Source organism: Protopterus annectens, chromosome 11.part0 (assembly GCF_019279795.1).
Source record: "Protopterus annectens isolate FY-2018-M chromosome 11.part0, PAN1.0, whole genome shotgun sequence".
NCBI classification, from domain to species: Eukaryota; Metazoa; Chordata; order Ceratodontiformes; family Protopteridae; genus Protopterus; species Protopterus annectens.
Window position 1 is genome coordinate 1,333,654,678 of NC_056745.1, and position 25,479 is coordinate 1,333,680,156.

Sequence of the window (25,479 nt, forward strand, 5' to 3'; positions counted from 1 at the left end):
CAACACCCACTCCAGGAATATGTACTGGAGCCAGGACTTGGGGGGGATACAGTGTATAATCCACATAGTACAGAAGCAGCTCAATCACAGTTCTAGGCAATGCTGCAAGTGTCCCCACAGAGAGAAAAAAAACTGCAATCTTCACTAAAAAAGTGGGTCAAGGACAAGGCACACTCCTAGAAAGATTATGCAGTGTTTCTATTACGCAACAAATCCAACATTTCTGTAACAACATAAAGCAAGAAAGAAATTAAGAGGAAATAAAAATTATTGCATAAGAAAAACTATTAAAGACCTTTAAATTTAACACTAACTTTTACAGAAAAGGATCAAAACAATGCCAAGATAAAGAAACATATGGCATATTTTACAAAGAAAAGAGACCAAGAACACAACAGGAGACAGAAAAGCAACAAAAAGAAACTGACATGGCATGCCAACGGAATAGTGAAGGCAGTATCACAACAACTCAATGAATCCCCATGAAATGGTGCAACAGGCAGAACTGGCCACCTAGAGAGAGAATATGGAGTCTTCTGCATGATGTCTCTTAAATTCCTCTTAGGACTGCACAGCATGAAGAGAAGGAAGCAGAAAGCAAATAGGCCACTCTCAATCAAGAAGAGAATGACCTAAGGAATGATCTGCTAGATTTAATAGAAATGACATGAGAAAGAGAGACACTGCAAAAAATAAGACTCAGAAGTGTGAGAAGATTGATAAAACAAATGAACAAAGTAATTAGGATAATTAAGATATCCATGTGATGTAGCATAAATAAACAGAATACACTACTGAGCAGCTAAAAATAACAGAAAAATCATCACCACAAAATTTCAGGGTAACAAAGGAAAGGAAGAGAATACATAATGCCACCATGGAAGCATCAAACTATAAGCAGCTAAACCAGTTTTTAGCATTACTAGAAAAGCACAGAAAGTGGAATAGATTAAAAATTCTAAGGTAGACAAGTGTGAGAAAAATCATTAAAATAGACAATAGATTATAGGTTCATAGGTAGGTACTAGGCTATTGGCCCAAGGGCCTACGTAAGCCTAGCCAGCAAGGTACCATAGCTTACGCCACCCAAGAAAGTTATTTTCCTGTGCCACTGTCCAGCAGAGACACAGAAGTGATCCCCGGGGTGTATTTCCTATTTCCCATCCACTCATCAAGATTTTTCTTGAAGAGTGCTAATGAAGAACTTTGCTCGACATAGATGGGTAGCTTGTTCCAGAGTATAGGAAGTCTCACAGCACAAGTGAAAGAAACTGTACAAGGGTACATAGAAAAATATAAAGGAAAACTACAAAATAAGCATTTCACTGATAAACCAAAAATTTTTATAGGAGAAACTGGAAAAAGAAAACCACACCAACTGAAAAAAAAAATCAAGGAATACATTTTGGAGATATATTTATGAAGATTCTGTTCAGCATAAATATGATGTTGAATGGAGGAAACTTAAAAACAATAGTAAAAAATGCTAATATTAAGGATATGAAACAGAATGAAGTAACAGTTACAGAAAAATGATGGCAATTAAGAAAAACCTGTAAATGGAAAACTGCAGGTCCAGCTGCAGCACTCAACTATTGGCTAAGAATATTAACATCTTTGCACAATGATGTAACTCTATGTAAAAATTATCACCTAGAAAGAAATTAAATTACGTCAATAGAAGAGAGGGAAAATAGAAGAAAAAAAAATCACAAGGATTATCTATTATTAAACCAAGAAATAATAAAGAAGGAAGAAGAAAGAAAGAACAACTCAGGTGTAGCATGGATAATTACAAAAATCACGTAATAGCATTCCATATTCATGGATTACTGAATGCTTGCACATGTACAAAACACACTCTACACTAATAAATTACTTTGTTTCATGAAACAGTGACCACTTTACAACACAGTCATGACAAAAGACAAGTTATTATTACCCCAGGGTAAAAATCCAGGTATAAACTGCTTTCTGAGTCATAATCAATGGAAAAGTATTACTATTCCATGGATAAAAAGCAATAGAAGGCTATTCCGGGTGATTATTTGTCATCACTGTTGTTTTGATTTACCCTTAACACATTGAGCTCTTTACTTAACATATTAGGCAATGGTTACAGCTTAGTTTCACAAAACAAATTTTTCCCAATGAAATCCGATTTACTTTTTGTAGAGAATTTAAAAATGCATAGCTTACCAAACAAGCATCTGAAAGCACAACCACATATGGTCTGGCCTTGATAAGTGTGCAAAAAGCAACATTTATGACAGAAGGAAAACTGAAGCACCAAGAAAATATCAGCCCTGAATAAATATGATACAAACGAATCTCAACAAGAGGAGGTGTATAAATATTTGGAAATAGATAAAGGGTCAGCGATAAACACATGAACAAAATTAGAAGAAAGCTTAGTAAGGATGATGTTAGAAGATTAACAACATAGAAAACTATCTTAACATTTAGGAATGAAATTCAAGCTAAACCTATAGCTTTGGTTTCAATGACTGATCCCAAACAGCATTGGATCAGTTAGAACACAAAAACAAGAAAACTTCATGCATATCAAATGATACATAGGCGAAAAAAAATGCAGAGCAAGACTGTATATGTATATCAGTCTGAAGAAGATATCGGCCTCCTATAAACTGAAAAATACGTACAGGTCTGCAATCATGAGATTGCATATGTATTTGTCAAAGTCATCAAACACAAATATATTGAAAGTTCTACACCACACAGAAAATATGTCAAAAATAACGCTCAGATTAGTAGGTGTGTTTCAACAAGAAGACGGAATGGCAAAGCAGACAAAAATCAAATGGCAAGAGAAAAAGTGACAAAAACCGACTATAAAGAACGTGACCAGAAAAAAAAAAGAAAGAAAATGGAAATTCTCATCTTTAGTGGGAAGTACAGAGAACTCTTTACACAACCACACATTGATCAAGTTTTGAAACATGAATGGCTAATAAGGGATAATGCTAAAAAATAGAAAGATTAATAGCAGCTCAAAATACTGGACAATGTACAGGTTGGTTTACAAAGTCTACAGAAAAAAAGCAGGTGATATACACAAATATTGGTCCTGCATTAAGAACTAGAACTGGTTGCACATCTTGTTGCTGCCTGAGATATACTTACAGCTGACGGACGGTCTATATACTGAAAGACAAAAATAATGTATCAAGACTGCTGCACTGAGGATTGTACAAACAAGAAGCTGAGAAGCATTGGAAGTATAAATCATGAATAATTACTAAGCATGAAGCATTTGGGAATCATTCAGAATCATCCAATACAGACAGCTAATAACGTAGAAGCAAGAGAAACAGACACAGTAATCAAAGAAAAAGGACAAAAGTAACATTAATCTGAAATAGCTACACCTAGCCATTGCAGTGTCTTGCCTACTGAGCCGAAAGTCAAAATATACCATGATAAGATAGCAGAAGCTAAAGCAATATGAAATACAGACAATCAGGTAGTTTCACCAGAAATGGGAGCAACAGATCTAACAAAAAATCCAGGCATACTAAAAATATACTACCAATACACGTAACGCAATTCTGGGTACACTGCGAGTGCAAGAGTACAGCAGTCCTGGAAAGCATCAATGACTGAACCAACAGAAACCACAAACATATGGAAAATTTAAAAAATGGATAACCGTGAACTTGATCTGTTCACATAATACTACAATGCACAGTTTCTCTCTACCGATTCTTATATATTTCGTATACACTGCGTTGAACTGCAAAATATATATATATTATTGTGCAATTGTTTTCTCTTATGAACCTACTACGGCTGCAGCTGTCACTGTGTGCTGAAAAGGGTCCTAGTACCAGCATGCCGGCACACACGCAGGTGTATTTACACAGCTATGCAAAAAACAACAGAACAGTAGCACCAATGTCCATCAGCAGTCCAGTCTTGAAATATAAACTCAAGTAACATTTAAATAATCCAAGCCGCCTTGTCGGAATCCAATGGATGCACTAATTAGCTTGGAGAACGTATCCGGACTGGATATCCAGGTAACGTGCACAAAACAAAACCAGAGTGACAACATGGATATATCTATGTTTATTACTATCCTCCGAACCAGTGTAGTGATACACATTAATTTACTAACCACGTAGGTGATCTGATCAAAAACAAAGCTTTTTCACTATGACGTAAGGCCAAAACATTTGCTGTATGACAGCAGCACGGACACACGAGCACAATTAATAACTATTTACATTCACAATAGTCAAGTAATACCATTACAAACACATATTACGATCACAAGTTGCGGAAGTGTACTCCTTTCTGTTACAATCTAAAGTGCATGTTAATTATGAAAGCTACTGCTTAAGCTGAATGATATTCACAAGTCTTTCAAATGTTATTCTATGCAACCAGTTATCAATACACTTACAAAAGGCCATCCCCGTTGCTCCTACTACAGCAAGACATGCACCATTCATTAACAAATTATGTTATGCAACGAGGTAATGCTAGAAATGTACTGAGAAATAATCTGTAAGACTACCGAAAATCAGCCTGGAGTCTCCACATAAAACAATGCATAATCTATTATATAATGGAATTGAGCAAATGTGGTCATTATCAGCCAAATATTAAAAAGAAACATAAATCTGTTCATGAATTGCCATAATGTCATCACAATTATCACTCACCTCCTTGGTAAAAAAAATTATAACGTCTATTTAAAAAGCTCCCGAACACCTGCTCTCCTTTATTTCTCATCTGACATTACATTAAAAATTGGAAATAAACTTCATTAAACGAACAATAACTAACGCCGCCATTTTCCTTTCCCGCGCACGAATTAAAAAAGTAAACGTCATCAAAGCGTCTAATGACAGCATGCGTGTGTAGGGACTCCACTCGAGGGTTGCTGATGAGCTTCTTCATGAGTTGGTGTTATGCTGTATTTTAATGTAGGGTTGTTTGAATACAATCAGATCAAAATAAAATAACGCGGAACATAGGTATTTAACAAACCAGAAGAGTAAACACCACCCAAACGGAGAGTGTGCATTACGCTGTTGCTACGAGATTGTGCGTAGTCCTGGTGTTAAACGTGCGCGCTCTTGGTTTACAGTACCGCCCTGTCAGTCTGTTTGCCAGACCGAAAAAGTTTCCACGCTGCAGAGTATTTAGGGCTGCTACGTGTCGTCGTGGGTTAGCGAATGCCATTTCGTTGTCTTGATTTGTTGGTGGTGTATTAAGGCCATCATGGGTGATATAAAGCTTCCAAAGAATATTTACCTATGGAGCGTGGCTGCAATTTACCTGTTTGCTTTCGCCTCTCTATATGTGCAGATTCCAGGTATGTTAAGTTATTCCATCCGGAGTGGAATTGCTTTAGGTAAAGTAAAAGTTTAATGCAGCTAGTTTAATGTTGAACACTTAGCCAGGGTGTGGATTTGTAGTGTACACCCATTGCTGTTATGACAGCATTATATGGTGAAAAGGTTAAAGTAGATAGTTTCCGATGGCGAATTGAAAATGCAGTTTTGTTGCAGCGGTAGTAATTGACTGAGGCACCGATTTTGCGTTTAAATGCATTATGAACTTTCTGCCGCTCCAATCTGTTGTAGCACGTGTTTTATGGCAATGTTTCCCTTAGGAGAAGTGGTTTACAGCTGTTTGTCTTCTGTCGGATAGGTCAGGAGAGCAGATGTGTCATAAAATATACTGTTCAAAGGTGCTGTCCTGCCTTGCTATTTATCGGATCTGTCTGATTTCATGCGTATAAACGTTTTATTTTTTTCGTAGTTATGTGATTATACCACTGTTCCCGAAATTTTGGCCTTGAAGTACTAATGAACACTTTTGTCTCAGTGTTGCCAAGTTCCGCATTTATCTTGTGCTGGTGTCAGTAGGCATACCCCTTGCATTCTTGCAGTCCGTCGTGTACAGAATATTTTAATGGGTCTAGTTTTGCCAAGTTCATATGCCTCAGATATTCTTATTTCAAGGACATAAATGACATGCACATGATTTGGAGAAACTGCATGAGTTATTCGTGTTTGTTACCCTATACAGTTTTACATCTTTAGGACAATACTCTTTAATTTAAAATAGTTTGTTGATGTTGCAGGAGTTTGCACACAGACGTTTTGGTTTTGCGAAGAATTACAAATGCTATGTTGGAATTGTTATACATTACTAAAAATGCAGCAATGTCATGTTTGCAATATACATGCTAAATTTATAAAAGTAATATTTTGTAATACACTTTTCATGTATGTTTCTCTTGATATGCTGCAAAGCACTTCAATTGAAGTGCCAGAGAGGAATCCAGTATGTGGTAATTATGCAAACTGTGTTTGTAATTCAAAAAGTATCAGGTTTGATGTGTGTACAGGTGTGCAGTATGTAGGAACTGTGAAACTGTCCCACCACTTATGAGTGATGTTTGACCCTGATCTGGAAATTACAGGACCAGTTTTGTTAAAGATGGAAATCTTAGTTTTTTTTCTATCCTAAATACAAGATTTGATGTCCTAAAATGAGTGAAAGTTGGGAATGTTTGTTTACCCTGTTGAGTCTGCTGTCAACAAAAAAAGTATATCTTGGCAAGTTTACCCATATGAAGTTTTTGCAGTTTTGATGGGGAGTGTTTATCCCTTTCATGACTCCCTGTCTGAGGACTTCACCTCCAATTATTATTGTGAACACCGCGTATGTCGCACTATTCTGAAAAATGAGATCAAACTCTAAGAAAAGGTAGGTCTGGCTAAGGGGGCATCTGTAGTACCACAGTTGCATGCCACATTGTAAATCTTTAATGTGGGTTTAAGCATGGGGGAGGGGACTTCAGAAGGCCATACAACATAAAGAAGAAAGTCGGTCATAGCTTTCTTTAGTTATGCCCGTAGCCTGAAAGGTTGTGCTCAGCAATGTACAGACCTAATTGTGAATGGAGCTCCCTACACGGATCTGTAAGATATAGCCAAGTTCCTGGCTGACAAATTCAGCTTCAGTTTTAGTCTCTCTTCACCCTAGTCACCCCATGAAATATCATCAAACATACCCCTACCGTCATCCCTAAGGATCTCCAGTCCTAAATGCACACTCCACTGCCAAGAATGCCTCGTCAATGGGCCCTGATAACATCCCAGGATGGTTCTTGTATAGAATAAAACATGGCCTCTCAGAACCATTAGAGTCACTAATTGTAGCCTCCAGTTAAGCTTCTGACATTCAAATGGAGAACTGCAGCAGTCATCCCATTGCATAAGAGCAAGCCTTGTATGGACCCCTGGACACTACAAAGCAATTAGTTTGACAATTCTTTCCGTGGCTTTGCATAAAAGACTAATCATAAAAATGATTAATAATGACATTGGAAACCTTTAGACACTGGATCCAACAGAGATTGGTTTTGTCAAGGGAAGATCATGCCTTCCTGGTCTGGTAGACTTCGAGAAGTTCACCAAGGCAGTACACTAGAGCAGAACTCTGCATATTATCTACCTTGAGCTGGCCAAGGTATTTGTTACAATACCTCACTCTGGCATTAAAAAAAATCTCAAGATTAGGCATAAACCCATATGTTACACACTTAATTGCAAGTTGGCGCTCTGGTAGAATTCAAGTTAAGATAATGAAGTCTACCTCCATAAAATGATTAGTCACTAGTGGAGTCCCTCGGGATTCAGTCACTACATCCTCTCCTTTTTGGCATCTTCTTGGAGCAGTCCTAGAATCCCCTCAAGATGCTAATATTCTCTAGGACGGGCTAATGTAGACAACTGGTGCCATAAGCATGGCTTAAAACTCAATGACAACAAATGCATTGTAGTACCCTTTGAAATAGATTCATAGATTAGTACTAGACTAACTGCCCTTGCGAACCATTTTAAGCCTAGCCAATTATCCCTTGTGAGACTCAAACCATGCACCTTCTGTTTGTAAGGCAAACGCCTTAACCATTAGGCCACCCTCCCAACCTTGGTTACCACAGGAAACTGCCTCACGGATAACACACCTTTAAGAGTAAATCCAGTAGTCTGGGATTTGGAGAAATATGTGTACAATAACCTGGCTTTCAACTAGAATATTTGTAAGGTAGTGTGGCATGTAGATCCATGGAAGTCGTTGGTATACTATACTGTACCCTTATCAGACCCATCATTTAGTACAGTGCCTCCTTCAGTATGTACCTGGGCAAGCGTATGTAACAGTTGGAATGTCCACGTCCACAGAGGTTCCTCACAGCAAGACTACAGGGTGTTAACATGTCTTGTGCAGATCATCTCAAAGCCCTATCCCAGTACTCCAGTCACCCCTCAACAGTCTGTTGGAGACCATATAAGGCATTCCAAGATCTCACTCTGGGTCTGTTGTGTATCTGCAAAACAAATGGCATAGGGACTATCCAATCTAGGGATTTGAACCATGTTTGCAACTTAAATAGGACACGTTGAAAGGGCGGGTATGTGAATCGGACAGTACCTATTGCATATGAATTTAATTATGGAGTAAAAGGGCATGTAAGAATGAGATTTTGGAGGAAGGGGGTATAACAGAACAACAAGAATTGAATAGAAAAAAACTACCCACCAGCACAAATATAACAAAGTGGTAGTTCACGCAACAACTCCTACAGACAACATAGGCATCCGTCCAGCTGTTATTAGTACCTATTTTATTTATTTCTGTTTACTGGCATAATCTGACTGGGCAACCCTTCATTTCAGAAGAGTCCCTGGGAGAAAAGCTCCATGTAAACATTGACAATGGCAAAACAGATTGATGTGGTTCACTAAGGTTTTATGGAGGGGGATGTAAACATTCTATAACTGAACATTAATTATCCATACTGTGAGTTGTAAGATGCTGCCACTGTTGTTGGGTATTGATGCAGAGAAGACATTCAGTAGACTTGCCTGGCATTTTATGAGTAGGACAATGGCAGTGTTTGCTTTCCCTGGCAGAATAATTGGATTAATTAAGGTGATGTAGGAAGGATCAGAAGCAAGAGTCAAGGTGGGAGGGTCCCTCCTATGACAAACTATGCTTGAACAGAGAAACCAGACAGGTGTGTTCTCTTTCCCCTTATTTGCCTTCTACTTTGAGCCATTGGCTACAAAAATAAGGGATTCACAAATTCAAGAATATAGCTCTATTGGGAACAAAGAAAAAAATGTCCTTATTTTGCAGATGATAATTTTTACTTGATAAATCTAAAAAATAACATTTTGGTGTTGAATTGTTTTGGGACTGTTTCATTTTGGTGTGGGACTGTAAAACAAAGACTGATAAAACTGTGTTCCTCCACACACATTGGTGCAGCAAAATCCATATTTATGGGGATGTGATAAGAGTATGTATTTAGGTATATGAATTAAAAGGATTCTATTATGACAGCTGAAGAAATATGGGAAGAGACAAAGGCTAATACAAAAATTGGGAAATTGAAAGCTCTTTATTTGGATATGGATAATAAAGTACAAGAAGTGAAAAACGTTTATAGCCCTGTTTAAAATATGCCTGCTAATCAAAAAGATGAAAAGCTGTGAGCCATAATTAAAAAAAAAAAAAAAAAAATACTTGGATTTGTTTACTGAGAGAGTCTTGACGGGGGAAATGAAGTAGCCCTTTTTCAGTGGAGGCCCTGGGGAAAAAAGCTACAGTACAACAGTTATACTTTATAGCAAAGGCTCCATGAACAGTTTTACACAGCATAATAAATAAAATATTTCAGCAAATAATACAAATATTATCAATAAGAAATTTTAAGGGATGTCTGTAAATAAACTTAAAGAATTGAAGATTTATCCGGGAGGAAAAAGGACAAGAGTTAAGTTGTTTCTTTCAGTTGAATAAGGTGGTTAAGGATTACCAATTTGAAGGGATACTTTAATGCTGCACAAGTAAGGCTCTTGTGCATAACACAAGCAGAACATTACAAATCAAAGTGGGAAAGAATTATTGAAACGTGGGGGGGAGGTCCTGAAAAACGGAGAGAATAGTGTTTTATGTAATTATAAATTAGTAGGAAATATTTTTAAAAACTAACCCATAACAGGAATGGAGAATTTCACCAGTAGGGATAACTATAAGTAGGGGCGTAGAGAATGGGCAAGGTGGGGGCTGGAGTATGGTGGAGAAAGGTACCAAGGAGGGAAAGATGAGAGAGTTAGATGAGACCAAGCAGACGTTTGAAGTGTTGGTTGGAGATTGCCTTCCCTGCAGGGATTGATAAGAGAAAGGGATAGGCGAGTGTTAAGTGAAACCCAACTTTATTGAATATTTTAATTGTCTAGACCAGAAGCTGCTGTTAAAAACAGATCGTTAGACATATAAAATGGTGCATGAGAACTATAAGCAATATAAAGAGGTTAGAAAAGGCTGGGAAGTGAGAATGGAAAGACAGTATGCAAACAGTGGGGGCATTTTGTATGGCTCCCAAGTATGCAGCAAAAGCTAGAAGTTTTAGGATTTTTACACAGGAGTGTTTCTATAGGTATTTCTATACCCAAAGCAGGCTTCAGGAACATTTTCCTTCAATGGATAGCGGACCCTGGATGGTGTGATAGGAAAACAGAGGTAAATGGGGAAAGGAAACTTGTTTTTTGGGGGGAGGGGTGATGAGTTGGCATATTTTAAAAATTTTCTACAGGATACTTTGTCAGAAATGTTTTTAGAGATCAAATTATTGTAACAAAGGAAATAAATCATTCGGTCCGGGGTTTAGAAAGTGAATTGTTTAGACATACAAGACCTTACTAAGTTCAATACTGTTGTCTGCCAACAATGCAATAAGTAGGAAATGGAAAACAAAATCTAAACCAACTTTAGTTGAAATGTTGAGTGTTGTAAGGAAAAGGACGGTGCAGAGTGCCTAGAAATAAATGGAATTTGCAGGAACATTGCACACAGAATAATGTTTAGAAGGTGGAGTAAAATTTAAGAGATGGCAGAGTTTGAGCGGTTAATGTAAAGTTGGAGTGAATGATAATTGTTGAGTAGGTATAATGCAGAAAGCTAATGACAAATGTTTACAGTATAATTTTTTTTCCTGTAATTGTATATATACTCATGTCATTGTTAAAATTTTGTAAAATGTGTTTGAAAGAATTTTTCTCACCGCTAGGTATGTTGTATTTAGCAAGCTGATTTGTTTCCACTCCTTTATCTTTAAACTTTACTGTTTTTAAACCGGATTTCTCAGCAATGCATCACATATATGTCGTTGAATTAACTCCCTCTGTTTTCCTGCACTTTGAGTGCTGGAAAGCAGTAGCTTTCCCCCACATAGTGCTAAAAACAAGATTTATAGTACTAGGGTACCATTGTTTCTTTGACCATTGATTTTATATTGTGATGCATAATAATACTACTTTTTTGATAGGTTTGTGAAGCTGTATTTTGTGGGGGTGTCACTTGGTCCTAAACCAACTTTCCACTGGAAAAAAAATCTTAATAGTACCTATGAACTTAAATTGCAGCATTTTTTTTTTCATTGAAATATTAATTCCTATACAAGTGAGTCTATTGTTTTCCAGGGAATATAGTAAACAATGGCTTCTTTAGAGGTTAGCGATTCTTTACACATATCTGTTTCTTACAACATTGGTTGTCAGTTTGTCCCATCCCAGTGTTTCAACCTCAATTTAATATGCTGCAAGACATGTGAAACCAAGTGGTGTACCTCAAGAATAACAGTGTCTTACCCATTGTGTTAAACACCCCTACTCTCCACACACACCGCCCAGTATTATAGTTGCATATCCTGGGCTTGAGAGCCCTAAATATAGTTTAGATGTCGCATACAGTATTTGGTGTTTGATTGAGGAGAGGAATTCATTAATGTAGGGCAGGGCAACTTGGGGCTTTGAGGGCATAGTCCCTCATTAACACATTTATATTCTGCCCCCCACACACACACACACACACACACACACACACACACAATTGTAGCTAAGGAATAATTGCATTGTATATGCTTGTTTATATTACTGGTTTTATGAACTTGTTTTTCTTTTTTAGGTAGCGGCTGTCACTAACATATTTTATTTTTATATTTGTACTTCACAAATTTCCCAAAATACATAAGGCCTATTGTTTTGGCTCTCCTATATTTTTTAGATCAGGTTTTAAGTAAAATAAAACAAACTGCAACTTCTTTTACTAAGGATTTGTGGGATTTTCTAAGATAAATAAAATACTAACTGAGGAGTTTGGTTCTAATGTATATTTAATGACTGATCATTAGGTTGTTATATACAGTTATACCACAAAGAACAGTATAGAAATGGTGAAGTTTTTTGTCAAGTTATACATAGTGGACATCTGTATTGTCCACATATTTGATCTGGCAAAAATTTTACACAGAATGCTCTTCCTGACATAACCCTCTCCATTGGTCCACACTTGGGACCGGCATAAAGCAGTACACTGGCTTGTGCATCCCCCAGTGGCAGTATGGTTTCATGCCAGGAAAGCATACTAGAGATGTGATGCTTGCTCTAAGGGTGTTGTTGGAGAAGTATAGAGAGGGTCAGAAGGAGTTGTATTGTGTCTTTGAGGACTTAGAGAAAGCATATGACAGGGGTGTCTGAAGAGTTGTGGTATTGTATGAGGAAGTCGGGAGTGGCAGAGAAGTATGTAAGAGTGGTACAGGATATGTATGAGAGCATTGTGACAGTGGTGAGATCTGCTGTAGGAGTGATGAATGCGTTCAAGGTAGAGGTGGGATTGCATCAAGGATCAGCTCTGAGACCTTTTTTATTTGGAATGGTGATGAGTAAGTTGACAGGCGAGATCAGACAAGAGTCCTTGTAGACTATGATGTCTGCAAATGATATTGATTTGTAGTGAGTAAGGAAGAGGTTGAGGAGACCCTGAAGAGGTGCAGGTATGCTTCAGAGAGGAATGAAGGTCAGCAGGACTAAGACAATGTACGTGTGTGAATGAGAGGGAGGATGGAGGAATGGTGAGGATGTAGGGAGTACAGTTGGCGAAGGAGGATGAGTTTAATACTTGGGATCAACAATTCAGAGTAATGAGAGCAAAAATACAAGCACAGAGTGCAGTAAAATAAAACAAAAACTGCACACAAACCTATAAAGCAGAAACTTTAATATATAACAAAATCAAAAGGAGGTAAGCGCTGCCATGACTCACATGCCGCTTCATCAGACAATATTAAGACTAAAAACATTTGCTTATATAGTACCATGCATAAGTCAGGTGATGTAATTAAGCATTTAAAGGAATAAATGCACATCAAAGCAATTAAAAGAACAAACTGAGGATAAAACCTTGTAAAGCATTAACTACTGAAGTCCATGTATAATAAATATAAAAAACATATAAAATATCCAAAATATTTTACAACCATAATACATATTTAATATTTATGTTTAAGAAGTTGTGCTTTTAAAAAAAGTTTTGCACCGCGGTGGTGGTGCTGCGTTAGCGTTGTCGCCTCACAGTAAGACGCTGCCCGGTTCGATTCTCAGCTAGAGCGTCTTCTGTGTGGAGACATGCGTGAATGGGCGTACCTTCGTTGAAGGTTGTGCGTCAGGGCTGGTAACTCGGCACGTAAAAATCGACTACCAATCATTAGCGGACTGGAGTTCTGCTGTGGCGACCCCTAACTGGGAAAAGCCGAAAGACACAGCAGCTTTTTAAAAAGGTTTTAGAGAAGACATGTTTAAACCAGGAGGTTTCTCTGCATTAAGTAAGAGAATCCATTTTTGTTCGGCAGCTTCTGTCCGATTTTCTAGGTCACCACCTCTAGTAGTATCATCAATAACCTGTAAGACTAAAAACTTGAAAAATAAGAGGAATCTATGCACAACATGAGTAGCTAGTGTAATTAGTTGCTTTCTTATTTCTAATATCTTTGTTATGATCTAAAATTTTATCTTTAAATGACCTGTTGGTTTTCCCCACATAATATGCATGGCATGCTTGGCAGAAAGCAAAATAAATAACATGTTCAGTTTTACAGTCAGCGTAATGGTGTAAAGAAATTTTAAAATGGCAGGTAGGATGTGTATAAAAAGCATGACTGTAAATATATTTACAAGCAGAACAATTTCTACACGAGAAAGTGTCTATCCTATTAGAACTGGGTCCTGTAAAATGTATGGGTTTGTGACAAATGCTGTATAAGTGATTTATTATTTCTAAAAACAATGATGGAGTACTGCCAAATATGTTCAAAGAATTAGGAATGCCACTTAAAATATTCCAGTGTTTCTTAATAATGTTACAATATTCTAGTGACATTGAAAGTTATTGTAAAGTCACTCTAAATGTATCTAAGGAATGAACTAAAGGTTTAGCTAGAGTTTGTCTATCACTAGCAATATCAAAGAACTGTTTGCATCTAGTGGATCTATGTGTCCATGCTTCTTCAATTATTTTGTCTGTTTCCGTTTCTAAGTATCCTCTCTCCAAAAATTCAGATTTCATTTCTATGAGAGCTTGGTTAGCATCCGTATCATTATTATGCAACAGTAATACCCTGAAAATTTGCCCTTTAAGCATATTTTTGGAAATGTGTTTGGGGATGCATGATCATTTTATGGAGAAGAGTATTCCTTTTTATGGGCTTTTTGTAAATACTACTGGAAACATTAAGTTCTGATTTAGTAAGTAGCACATCAAGGAATTGGAATTCGAGGTATCTGAGTGATTGCATGTAAATTTAAGGAAGTGTGTAGCATTATGCATAAAAGTAACAAAACAAACTCTAATACATCTCCCTTCCATAACAAAAAATATCATCCACAAAGCGCACATACCAGAGGATACTATCAGAGTATTTGTTAATAGGTGTAAGAATATATGTATGCTCCCAATGTGCTAAAATAAGGTTGGCGTATGTATTGGCACAAACTGTGCCCATAGCCACGCCAAACTGTTGTAAATATACATCGTTTTCAAAAACATAAATGTTATTTTCAAGCATAATTTCTAGAAGTGCAGATATTAACATGACTTTAGTGTTTGAGAAGCAGTTATTAACAGTTAAAAATTCTCTAACAATATCGATACTTGTATCATTAAGGATACATGTAAAAAGAGACTCGACATCCAGTTTAACAAAAATGTAGTCGCTATCAATAGTCTACAGACGAACATAGTCTCTCATGAAATGACTTGGTCTTTCAAAACAATATGACAGGTATGTAAAACAGTGTGTAAATTTTTCTCTAAAAAGATAAGTGGCTCGGTACACCAACCATTGCCTGCTACAATGGGTCTCGTAGGTGGAATATTACAGTTTTTATGTATTTTAGATAGCCCGTATATCGATGGAATTTAGTGGGTGGGCCATGTTAGAATTTAAACAAATCTTCATCTATGAGTTCTGTCATTAAAAGGTCAAATACCAAAATAGACACTTTTTTCCCATAATACTGTTAGCAGTAGGCTTTGGAATACATTGATGGGTATTGGTGTCATTTTAACAAAAGCAGCATTTGTTTAATATACAAATCTTTGTCTAAGACCACAATCCCTCCACCTTTATCAGCTGGCTTGATAACAACTCACTGTATATATTCCTTAATTCATTTAAAGCCAAGGTATCAGTGTTAGACATATTGTAAAACTTATTTAGTTCCTTCATTAAAAAGCTGTCTAAATTCTGTTTCACAAACATTAATAAATGATTGAACAACTGGATCTATGATTGGACTATATGTACTATTTTTTATACAGACATGTAGGATTACTGTTGCTATTAGGAAAAATAGTTAAAGTCAGTTTTACAATATGCCACTGCCAATAATGAGTGGACAGGTGGTCCGCTGTGGCGACCCTAACCGGGAAAAGCCGAAAGAAGAAGATGTCTTACAAGTTATTGATGATACTATTAGAGGTGGTGACCTAGAAAATCGGACAGAAGCTGCCGAACAAAAATGTATTCTCTTACTTAATGCAGAGAAACCTCCTGGTTTAAATAACATGTCTTCTCTAAAACCTTCTTTTTTAAAAGCACGACCTCTTAAACATAAATATTAAATATGTATTATGTTTGTAAAATATTTTAGATATTTTATGTTTTTAATATGTATGTATTATACATGGACTTCAGTAGTTAATGCTTTACAAGATTTTGTCCTCAGTTTGCTCTCTTAATTGCTTTTGATGTGTATTTATTCCTTTAAATGCTTAATTCCATCACCTGATATATGCATGGTGGTACTCTATAAGCAAATGTTTTTAGTCTTAATATTGTCTGATGAAGCGGCCTGTGAGTCGTAAAAGCGCTTACCTCCTTTTGTTTTCGCTATATATTAAAGTTTCTGCTTTGTAGGTTTGTGTGCAGTTTTTGTTTAATTCGGAGTAATGGTGAGTGTGGAAGAGAGGTGAAGGTGAGTGCAGGCATGGTGGAGAAGAGTATCTAGTGGTTTGTGATGGATACCAGTAAGAGTGAAAGGGAATGTCTACAAAATGGTAGTGAGACCAGCTATATTATACGAGTTGGAGATGGTGGCACTGATAAGACAGGAGTCAGAGCTGGAGGTGGCAGAGTTGAACATATTAAGATTTGCATTGGGTGTGACAAGGCTGGACTGGATTAGAAATGAGTATATTAGAGGGTCAGCTCAGGTTGGACAGTTTGGAAACCAAACCATAGAGGCGAGTTTGCGTTTGTTTGGACATGTTGAGGAATACTGGGTATATTGGGCGAAGGATGCTACGAATGGAGCTACAAGGTAAGAGGAAAAGAGGAAGGCCTAAGATTGGGTTTATGGACGTGGTAAGAGAGGTCATGCAGGTGGTTGGTGTGACAGAGCAAGTTGCAGAGGAGAGGACCGGAAGAAATGGACACAGATGATCTGCTGTGGCGATCCCTAACAGGAGCAGCCGAAAGAAGATACTGAGTTGACATATGGTTTTATTAACATGATATGTATGTGTCCCAGAGTTGATGTTAAAGTGACCGTTTGCTTTACAAGCAAGTAATATAAACGGGTATGTGGTGGAGCTGTGGTTGAACCCACATGCGCTAACTTGACCTGATGGGAATGAGCTTCTTCTGTCAAATGGCTCTCTTCAGGTAGCTTTATATGGGCATTTTATTTATATTTTATTTCTTGCTCCATTTCTAATACTATTGAATTGCAAAATCTATTGAGAACCAATTTTGAGTTTTTGGATTTTACTTTTGATGTTAATGTTCATAAAATTAATTTTTTAGATGTAAAATAATTTATGATCGTGTTAATAAAATGTTTAGGAAGCCTTTAATTACATTTTGTGCTACAAATGCTCATCTGATTTGTAAGAATGTAATTTAAAGGACTCTTAAATGAGGTTGATTTGATCAATTTATTTGTTGAAAGAGGTTGTAGTAAACACATGCTTAATGAAGTGATAGTTGAAACAGTAAATTAGAGGAAAACAAAATGCAAGTACAAGAAACATGGTGGGACTTTTTAATATTGTTTTATGGTGACCATATAACCTCAGCAAGATCCAGTCTGAGCTTCCTGCAGAGTTTTTCAGTGATTTTTAAGTACTTCCGTTTTGCTTCATTTGCTTACCGCACTTTTATTCTAGCCATTTATTAAGTCTTTCTACTTATTTTAACTGTATCCTGTTAAGTATTGTTTGCACTTTATTTGCTCGTTTTAAGTTAAATTTCACTGTACTACTGTTTTATGCTACACACAACTGTGCTAGCCGTTTTTCTGCCTTAAATAGTGTTTTTGCAGTTCTGTTAGATTTTTTTTCAAAAACACATTTCCTTGCTCATTTCCCACTTTTCTGTAACTAGAATAGTCCGGATTTCAGATTTGCTGATTTCAGGACTGTATTGAGGTTTCTGTGTTGGCCAGGCCTTACTGAGATAGAAGGAAGCTTCTCTGCTTATCAGTGGGAGTGGTAAGCTCTGAGCAGTGGGTTATTTCTATCCTTTTCATCTTTCTGTTTAAAAAAAAAAAAAAAAAAAGTGTTTACGCGATGTGCAGCACAACTTAGCTAAGGTAAACCATTACCGGTACCTGAAAGTCTCCTTTTCATATTTTCCCATAGTCGTTGTTAACCTTCATTTCTGAGCACTGAAATTGGATCTTCAAATCCAGCACTTGCTCAGAACATCTTGTAGCATTTATTGCAAGCTCACCCACCTCTACTAGCACTAAAAAGGAAACAAAAAGCTTCAGTACTTAATCTAAGCATAAATAACTCTGTAGTTAAAAAGCTGATCACTTTTCCAGGCATGTCCAAAGGTCAGTTTCCGATGCTTTCTCCTGTTAATCTGGTGAACTTGTTCATCCTGAGGCAATGCAGCAATTGCCTCATGTACACAGACAACCCTCTCCTCCTACCTCCAAACACATCCGCTTGTAAGAGATGCAAGCACATAGCCAAACTTGAGACTTTGCTCTCTCAATTCAAAGAATGGGTCAGCCAGTCAGGAGGAGAAGGTTAACACACACATCACAACACAGGCAACACATAGCCCCCCCCGTTCACACACCACCACTACCCCATAACAACACAAAACACACTACCCCATAACAACACAAAACACACTATCACGTTACCCCATAACAACACAAAACACACTACCCCATAACAACACAAAACACACTATCACGTTTGCGGATGCTCTCAAAAAATCTGCCCAAATAAGAGAGCCCTCTGAGGCACAAATGCAAGAACCATGTCATCCAAACATAGTCTACAATATACACAACTCTCACAAACGCTCACTAGGCTAAATAAGGAGAATGTCATGGTCAGCTGCCTGTCTGGTGCCAGGATTCACCACATAACGCATGCACTTGGGTCTCTTTACAGCATGTACAAATATGACGCCGTCATCGTACGTGTTGGTATGAATGACCTAAGATGTACCTCCCTAGGCTACATGAAGAGAGACCTGGAGGAACTCTCTGATCTTGTAGCCCAGGCAGGTATGTCCCTAACCCTTGAGTAGCATCCTACCGTCACCAAGAATGATACCACAATACAAACAGAAAATTATTGACTTCAACAATTGACTAAATTTCTGGTGTCATTCAAAGGGGATCCAGTATCTGTCTGCTTGGGATAATATGTTAGACAGACCTCGATGCTTTGCCAGAGACTGCCTGCATTTGTCACCCCTGGGATTCTGGATACTGGCCAAGGCCCTTGCCACCCCTATAGTGCCTTTTTTTAGGCAATGCCCTGAAAACAGATTTGCCACCATAACATCTGCTAGCAAACACATCCGAAGGGTTTTGCTATTCAACGCTAGAAGTCTAAACCTCAAAATGCACTCACTCGAGTCTCTCTTCAAACTGGAGAACATTGATCATCTGTGCAGTAACAGAGACCTGGTTCATGGCTTCTGAGAGCACCCATACGCTACCAGGTTACAGTGCATCTCACGCCTTTCGGCCCCCAAATCTGAACCAAAGCCCTAAGGGATGTGATGACCAAACCCCCAAAGGCAGAGGTGTATTCATCTTCACAAAAGATACACACACCTCCAGACTTGTTGCCCAACATAACGCGTCAGAAATGCTTCAGGTATCGTTATCACTGGACAAAACTGCAGTCCATGTTGTAGCCTATTACAGATCCCCTGCAATGTCCCAGGATTCCCACTCTGCATTCCTGGACACTCTGGAAAACATCAAGATCCAGCCTAATACCCTTATGCCAACTACCCCTCCATTAGTTGGAACAACTACTCCTGCTCCAACTCTTGCCCAACGTTTCCTGGAATGCATCAACTCCAATGCCTTGGACCCACTCATCCACACCCCCTCCTGCTGCGACTCTTGCCCAACGTTTCCTGGAATGCATCAACTCCAATGCCTTGGACCAACTCATCCACACCCCCACTAGGGGAAATAACATTTTTGACCCTAGTCATTACAAACATGGGAGACCGCTGCTCTGCTCCTATGATGAACACCTCCCTGGTTAGATCCGACCACAAGTTAATCACCATTGATATCCAAATCCTGCCCCACCCCCAAAAAAGGAAACCACAGTGAAAAACTTCTCAAAAGCTACTTTTGAGCTTCTAAGGACAGAAGTGGCAAGCTTCACATCATCCATTGAAATTGGGAATGGGAGTACGGATGCTGAATCATACACCAAGGCACTGTATGAGCACTTACACAATTACATAGATAGGGCCTTACCAAACAGAACCAAGATGGTCTCCTCCTAAAAGGAAGCCAATCTGGTGGACCCCTGCCATTATCCACAAAAGCTAATTACGAAAGCAAAATTGCTACAGATACTGAGGACAGCCACAAGGCTTTCTTTAGGTATGTCGAGAATTTGCATAATTAATGTGCAGATTTGCTCTGAGCTACAGCACAACGACACCACTTATACTGACCCAACTGATATTGCCAATATCTTGGCAGACAGGTTTAGTGCAAACGTTACTCCAAAAGGCCCATCCACATACATAAGGAATACCAAATCCCTGTTATCACAGCTGCACAAGTAGAAACAACACTGACCAAAGCTAAGAATACAGCTTCCATGGGACCAGATAATATATGTGGTTGTGTCCTGCACAAGTTACAAAAAGAACTGGCACCACACCTGAGTGCCCTGTTCAACTACAGCCTCCGTTCCAGCTTTGTTCCCACTGAATGGTGCACTGCTACAGTCATCCCACTCCACAAAGGGGGTACGACTACTGACCCTGAGAAATACCTCCCCAATCACCTTGACGAGCTTGATCTGTAAGGCTATAGAAAGTATTGTTATGGATCTTATAAATAAGGATAATAGGGAACCTTCAAACCCTGGACCCCACACAGTTTGGATTTGTGAAAGGCAGATCATGTCTGCTCAATCTGATAGACTTCTTCAAAGCTATTAACCAGAGCGGTGGGTGAAGGCAAGGCTGTTCACACAGCCTACCTCGATCTAGCCCAAGCCTTGGCACTGTCACACACTCCTGGAATCATTGATGGGCGCTCAAATCTGGACATTAAGCCTTGCATCACTAGATGGGTTGCCAGCCAGCTCTCTGACAGAACCCACACAGTGAAAGTAGCTGACTCCAAATCTGACTACCGGGCAGTTACAAGTGGAGTCCCACAAGGATCGGGTCTGGGTCCTTTCCTGTTTAGTATCTACTTCTCTGAAGCTCAAGCCAATACCAAAGGACTCTGGTTAACCAAATTCACGGATGATTGCAAACTGGGAGCTATTATCAATTCTCAAGCTGATGTGTACATCTTACAAAAAGGCCTAATGGAGACCAACGACTGGTGCCAAAACCATGGCTTTAGGCTCAACGCCAAAAGATGCATTGTCGTTCCCTTCGGGGGAAAATACGGTGCCCACAAACTACCATATCGAAGGGAACCCACTTAACTCTGAAAGTGTTATAAGTGATCTAGGGAGACGGGTAGATAGCAACCTCTCTTTCAACAACCACATCGCCCATGTAGTTATGAAGTCCTTCTGCGTGGCACATCTCATCACAAAAGCTTTCTCATCCAGGAAAACAGAAGTCATTATCAGTCTCTACTTGTTCCTCATTAGACCCATTATAGAGAACAATGTCCCATTTGGCATGTACCTTACTAGACCTCCAACAACTGGAGAGGCCACAGAAGTTCCTCACTAAGAGGATCTTGGGACTCAAACATGTGCCTTATGTAGATAGACTTAAAAAAAACTTTACTCCGTCTCATATCGCCCACTTAGAGGTGATCTCTGCTTGACATACAGGGCCATGTCTGACCCAATTTTGCTAGACATGCTTCATCTGAAAAAAAATCCCAATCCCTTCTAGCTACTCCCTCCAAAGGCCTCAACCTTATCACCACATTAAACAAAACCTGCTGGAGTGATAGGTTCCTAACCCAGAGACTTCCAGTACTCTGGAGTAAACTCCCCATTCACGTCAAGCAGAGTACCTCACTGGCCCTCTTCAAGAGGAATCTTTGAGTGGATGGAAAATAGGAAATTCACCCCGGGGATCACTTCAATTGCATTGCTAGATAGGGGCACAGGGAACTAACGTCTAGTAAGCCTGATGACTGGGAACACTATTGGGCTAGGCTTGCATTGCCCCAGGGCCGTTAGCCTAGTACTTGCATATGAACCTATAAGAAATGTATTAATTGGAAATATTTCTGGTAATAGTGAGCTTGTGGAAGTCGTAGAACCCAGACCTATTTTTGCTGGTAGTAAAGAACATTTTTGAAACTTCAGTTTGAAACCACTGTGAAAGTGAAAGAACCAAAAACACAGGGAATGTTTACACTTGGGTTCTGTAAATGATGTAGGCTTATTCAGTATGGGCCTTTTATAGTGTTGACTCAAAATGGATAAAATATTTATGTAAAGAGAGTTTTGATTGCAATATTTTAATGGTTGTTTATTGTGCGTTTTGACCAGCATTTTATATTGGCATATTACTGAACACATTTATGCAATCAAAGGAGAAAATTAATACCTTATGTAGACACTTGGTGCCCTTGTAAACTTGTAATAAATTTTATTTTAATGTTTTGGACCAAATCAAAAGTACAGTATGAGCAAGTGATGTTGCAAATTTATTAGAAGTGGTGCAGTTAAAATGGCAGCTTTATTTGGCAGCCATTCCTAGCCTTGGGTTAAATGATATGCTGAATATAAAGTTTTAAGAGAAAAGGTGTGGAAAAAGTTTTATTGGAGTTATGTCATGTGATCTTTGGATTTTTATATTTAAATGTGAAATTCAGTGATTGTACTCTGTTCTGATGAAGTCTTTTTTGACGAAAGCACTTAACTGCCTTTGCTCAGTAAATCGCTTCCTGACTGGTATTCACCTGCTGTGGTGGTAACGTTTTATGAGCTTTTGTGTTTTCTTACATTTGTCTTTATAGGTATGCTACAAAATATAAATTTGTACAGAGAATACAAAAAATAACCACTTTTGAACAAATTGTACACAGATTTTTCTTTCTAAACAAACTTTTTTTCCTACCTGTCTTTTCTCACTTGATTGCTGAGCCTTAAGCTACCGGTTGAATTATACTATACAACCTCGCAGATACAGCGACAAGTGTAGAATGTATTCACATTCTTGTGCGTAAACCCCATGGCAGTTCTTGACTCTCTTCTCTCTTTCTCTTGTCATGCAGAAGTTTGGCTTATAGCTTCTTTGTGCAGGACAAAAATATGCAAGTAGGCAGATTTTTTTTTTTTAATTTCATGCTAACTAGTTTTTATTTCCCGCTGTTGACTAGCTATATCATTTCTAATTTTGTGCTTATACAGATAAGAGCTTCCTGACTTTGAAGTAGTAACCATCATGCATTTACAGGTCGGAGTAATTGGGGTCAGATTTCACATTGTGTGTATGATTATTGTAGTAGTTGCGAAACTTCAGTTACAGATTTTTTATACTTGTTATTCCTTGCAAAAGGAAAGGTCATAATTTATCACATCTGCCACTGAAAAGTACACATCTCTGATTCAATCACAATTGTTTAGTTTACCTCCTGCATTTCTAAAACTTCATTGCAGCTCACAGAGCTACAGTGTGGCTCAGAAGTTGATGTCAGATTTCTTCTCCTGCTGTGTAGCCTGTTAGTTTTTCTCTTCTTTGCTGTTACTGTAGCGTTTTTTAATGTTTTGAGATGAGTGGAGTCACTAGAGTGGCAATTAATTTGCAGGGGAGTCACTAGAGTGGCAATTAATTTGCAGGGGAGTAGTTTAAAATACATATTTCAGCCCCAAATCATGAAGTATAAAAGTGCACCCCAGAAGTACACAGAGGTATATTAAAGTACTGATTTTGTGTTTCGAGGTGGTCGTGACAGTATAATAAATACTAAACCAGTTAAAGAAACTACCCTACCACCATTTCATTAAGCTCATTTTATGATGCGTAGAAATACTCTGTTAATGTTGAACTTGAAACTCTTTGTTTCTCCATGTTAATTACCATTTGTCGTGATCCAGTGTGCCTCTTGCCTGCACAACTAGGTGGAAGATAAGGCGTTATCCCAATGACGAAACATTTCTCTTTGGCTTCCCCTTATTCTGCTTCTCACGTGCACAGAGCACATTAATGTCAGGATACTTTGCGTCTTTGCTGCACCAGGTGATTTTTTTCTTGCACATTTTTGCTCTTCTTTCAGCTGAGGGTAGACCCTTCAATCTCCACCTCAGGCTGTAGCCACTTAAACTGCCCTGCATCCACCTAAGAGAAGATCTGTCCAAGCCCAGATCAGTATTCTAAGCGAGGTCACTAACACTGCAAATGGGAATTATTAGTAATGCAGCTTAGATTCCCCACTGTAACTGATGATGGTTGCAAGTATCCTTAATGTCCTTTGCATGTAATCTGGAAAGTCTAATGGGCATTATTTGCCTGTGCAGATCTTTTGGAGAAAAATTCCACGGTTCTGTAAGTTAAGGTCTACATGAATGATGAGGCCCAAAAAAGAAGCTGGTGCAAACAATTTTGATCACTTACGGTTTTGTGGCGGGGGGTGCTAACATTAACATCCTCATGTTTCCATGCTTTGCTTCAAGGTTTCCTTGTATTCTTGAAAAAGTCCATGTATGGATAATGCAATCTGTTTAAATGTTTCTGCGTCACAAATTCTGGGTCCTAAGTTCAGTCCAGCCTCAGGTAATGTTTGTGAAGATTCTGAATGCGCTCACTGTGTTTTGAGGAGTTTTCTCTGGGTACTCTGGCTTCTTATTTCCTGTCAAAAACTTACTGCTTTGCTGCTTTCCAGCTATTTTGCATATAGAGTTGTGGTTGTGACTGAAAAGGGTTGATGAAGATAGTTCATTTAACCAACATGATTGAATGTAGATATTGTATGTAGAAATACTAGCAGTAGTTCCTAGATGCATGGAATGCTAAAAGAAAGTTTTTGGAGTGGGCATCCTTCTCTATCATCCTTCTGTTCAACAAAAAATTTTGGGCAATATTGGAAGGATTTAAGATTTTTGATTTTTTTATTATGGTTTTTCTTCATGCAAGTGTATTCTGTGTTTGTGAACATAACAATTGTCAGAGTAATCATTGTCCATTTTTAACAATACTTTAAATATTCCCTTAGCTAGTGTGGACATAAACACATTATAATTGTTTTTAATTTGGTGTACATGTATCTTTGGATAGTACAGTCACCATAACTTTTTTTCAAAGATGCCAGTATCATTCCCTCACTTTCAAATTTTGTTAAGACCTTCCAGATCTGTACAACTTCCTTGTTTCCAGACACAAGAATGTTATCTGTTCCTGGAGACAACCCTGTTTGTACCTTGCCATTTTATCTCAAATCCTTTCGCTGTTAATTCTTGAGGCTCATCTTTGTCTGTCCTTGGCATAATTAAGTCATCTATAAATATTTACAGTTTGTGCCTTTTCTTGGTTTCTCCATTATCCTGCTTTATACAGATTTTCATGGAATATTCCTAAACGTCTGTGGTAATTTTCATTGTCATAGGTTGCCAGAGTTTGACAGGTGTTTGTGCCAATCCCATTGCTTCAGTAAAAGC

The 25,479-nt window shown here is 38.2% G+C and overlaps 1 protein-coding gene across 1 annotated transcript in view; it reads left to right on the top strand.

Annotated features, from left to right (window-relative positions):
• Positions 1–4,893: 4,893 nt before the first annotated feature.
• Positions 4,894–25,479, top strand: part of LMF2 (lipase maturation factor 2) — a 698,972-nt gene continuing 678,386 nt past the window's right edge. Inside the window, 1 exon segment of the mRNA XM_044088653.1 lies at positions 4,894–5,344. Coding sequence (XP_043944588.1) covers positions 5,251–5,344 — 94 coding nt within the window. The 5' untranslated portion in view covers positions 4,894–5,250.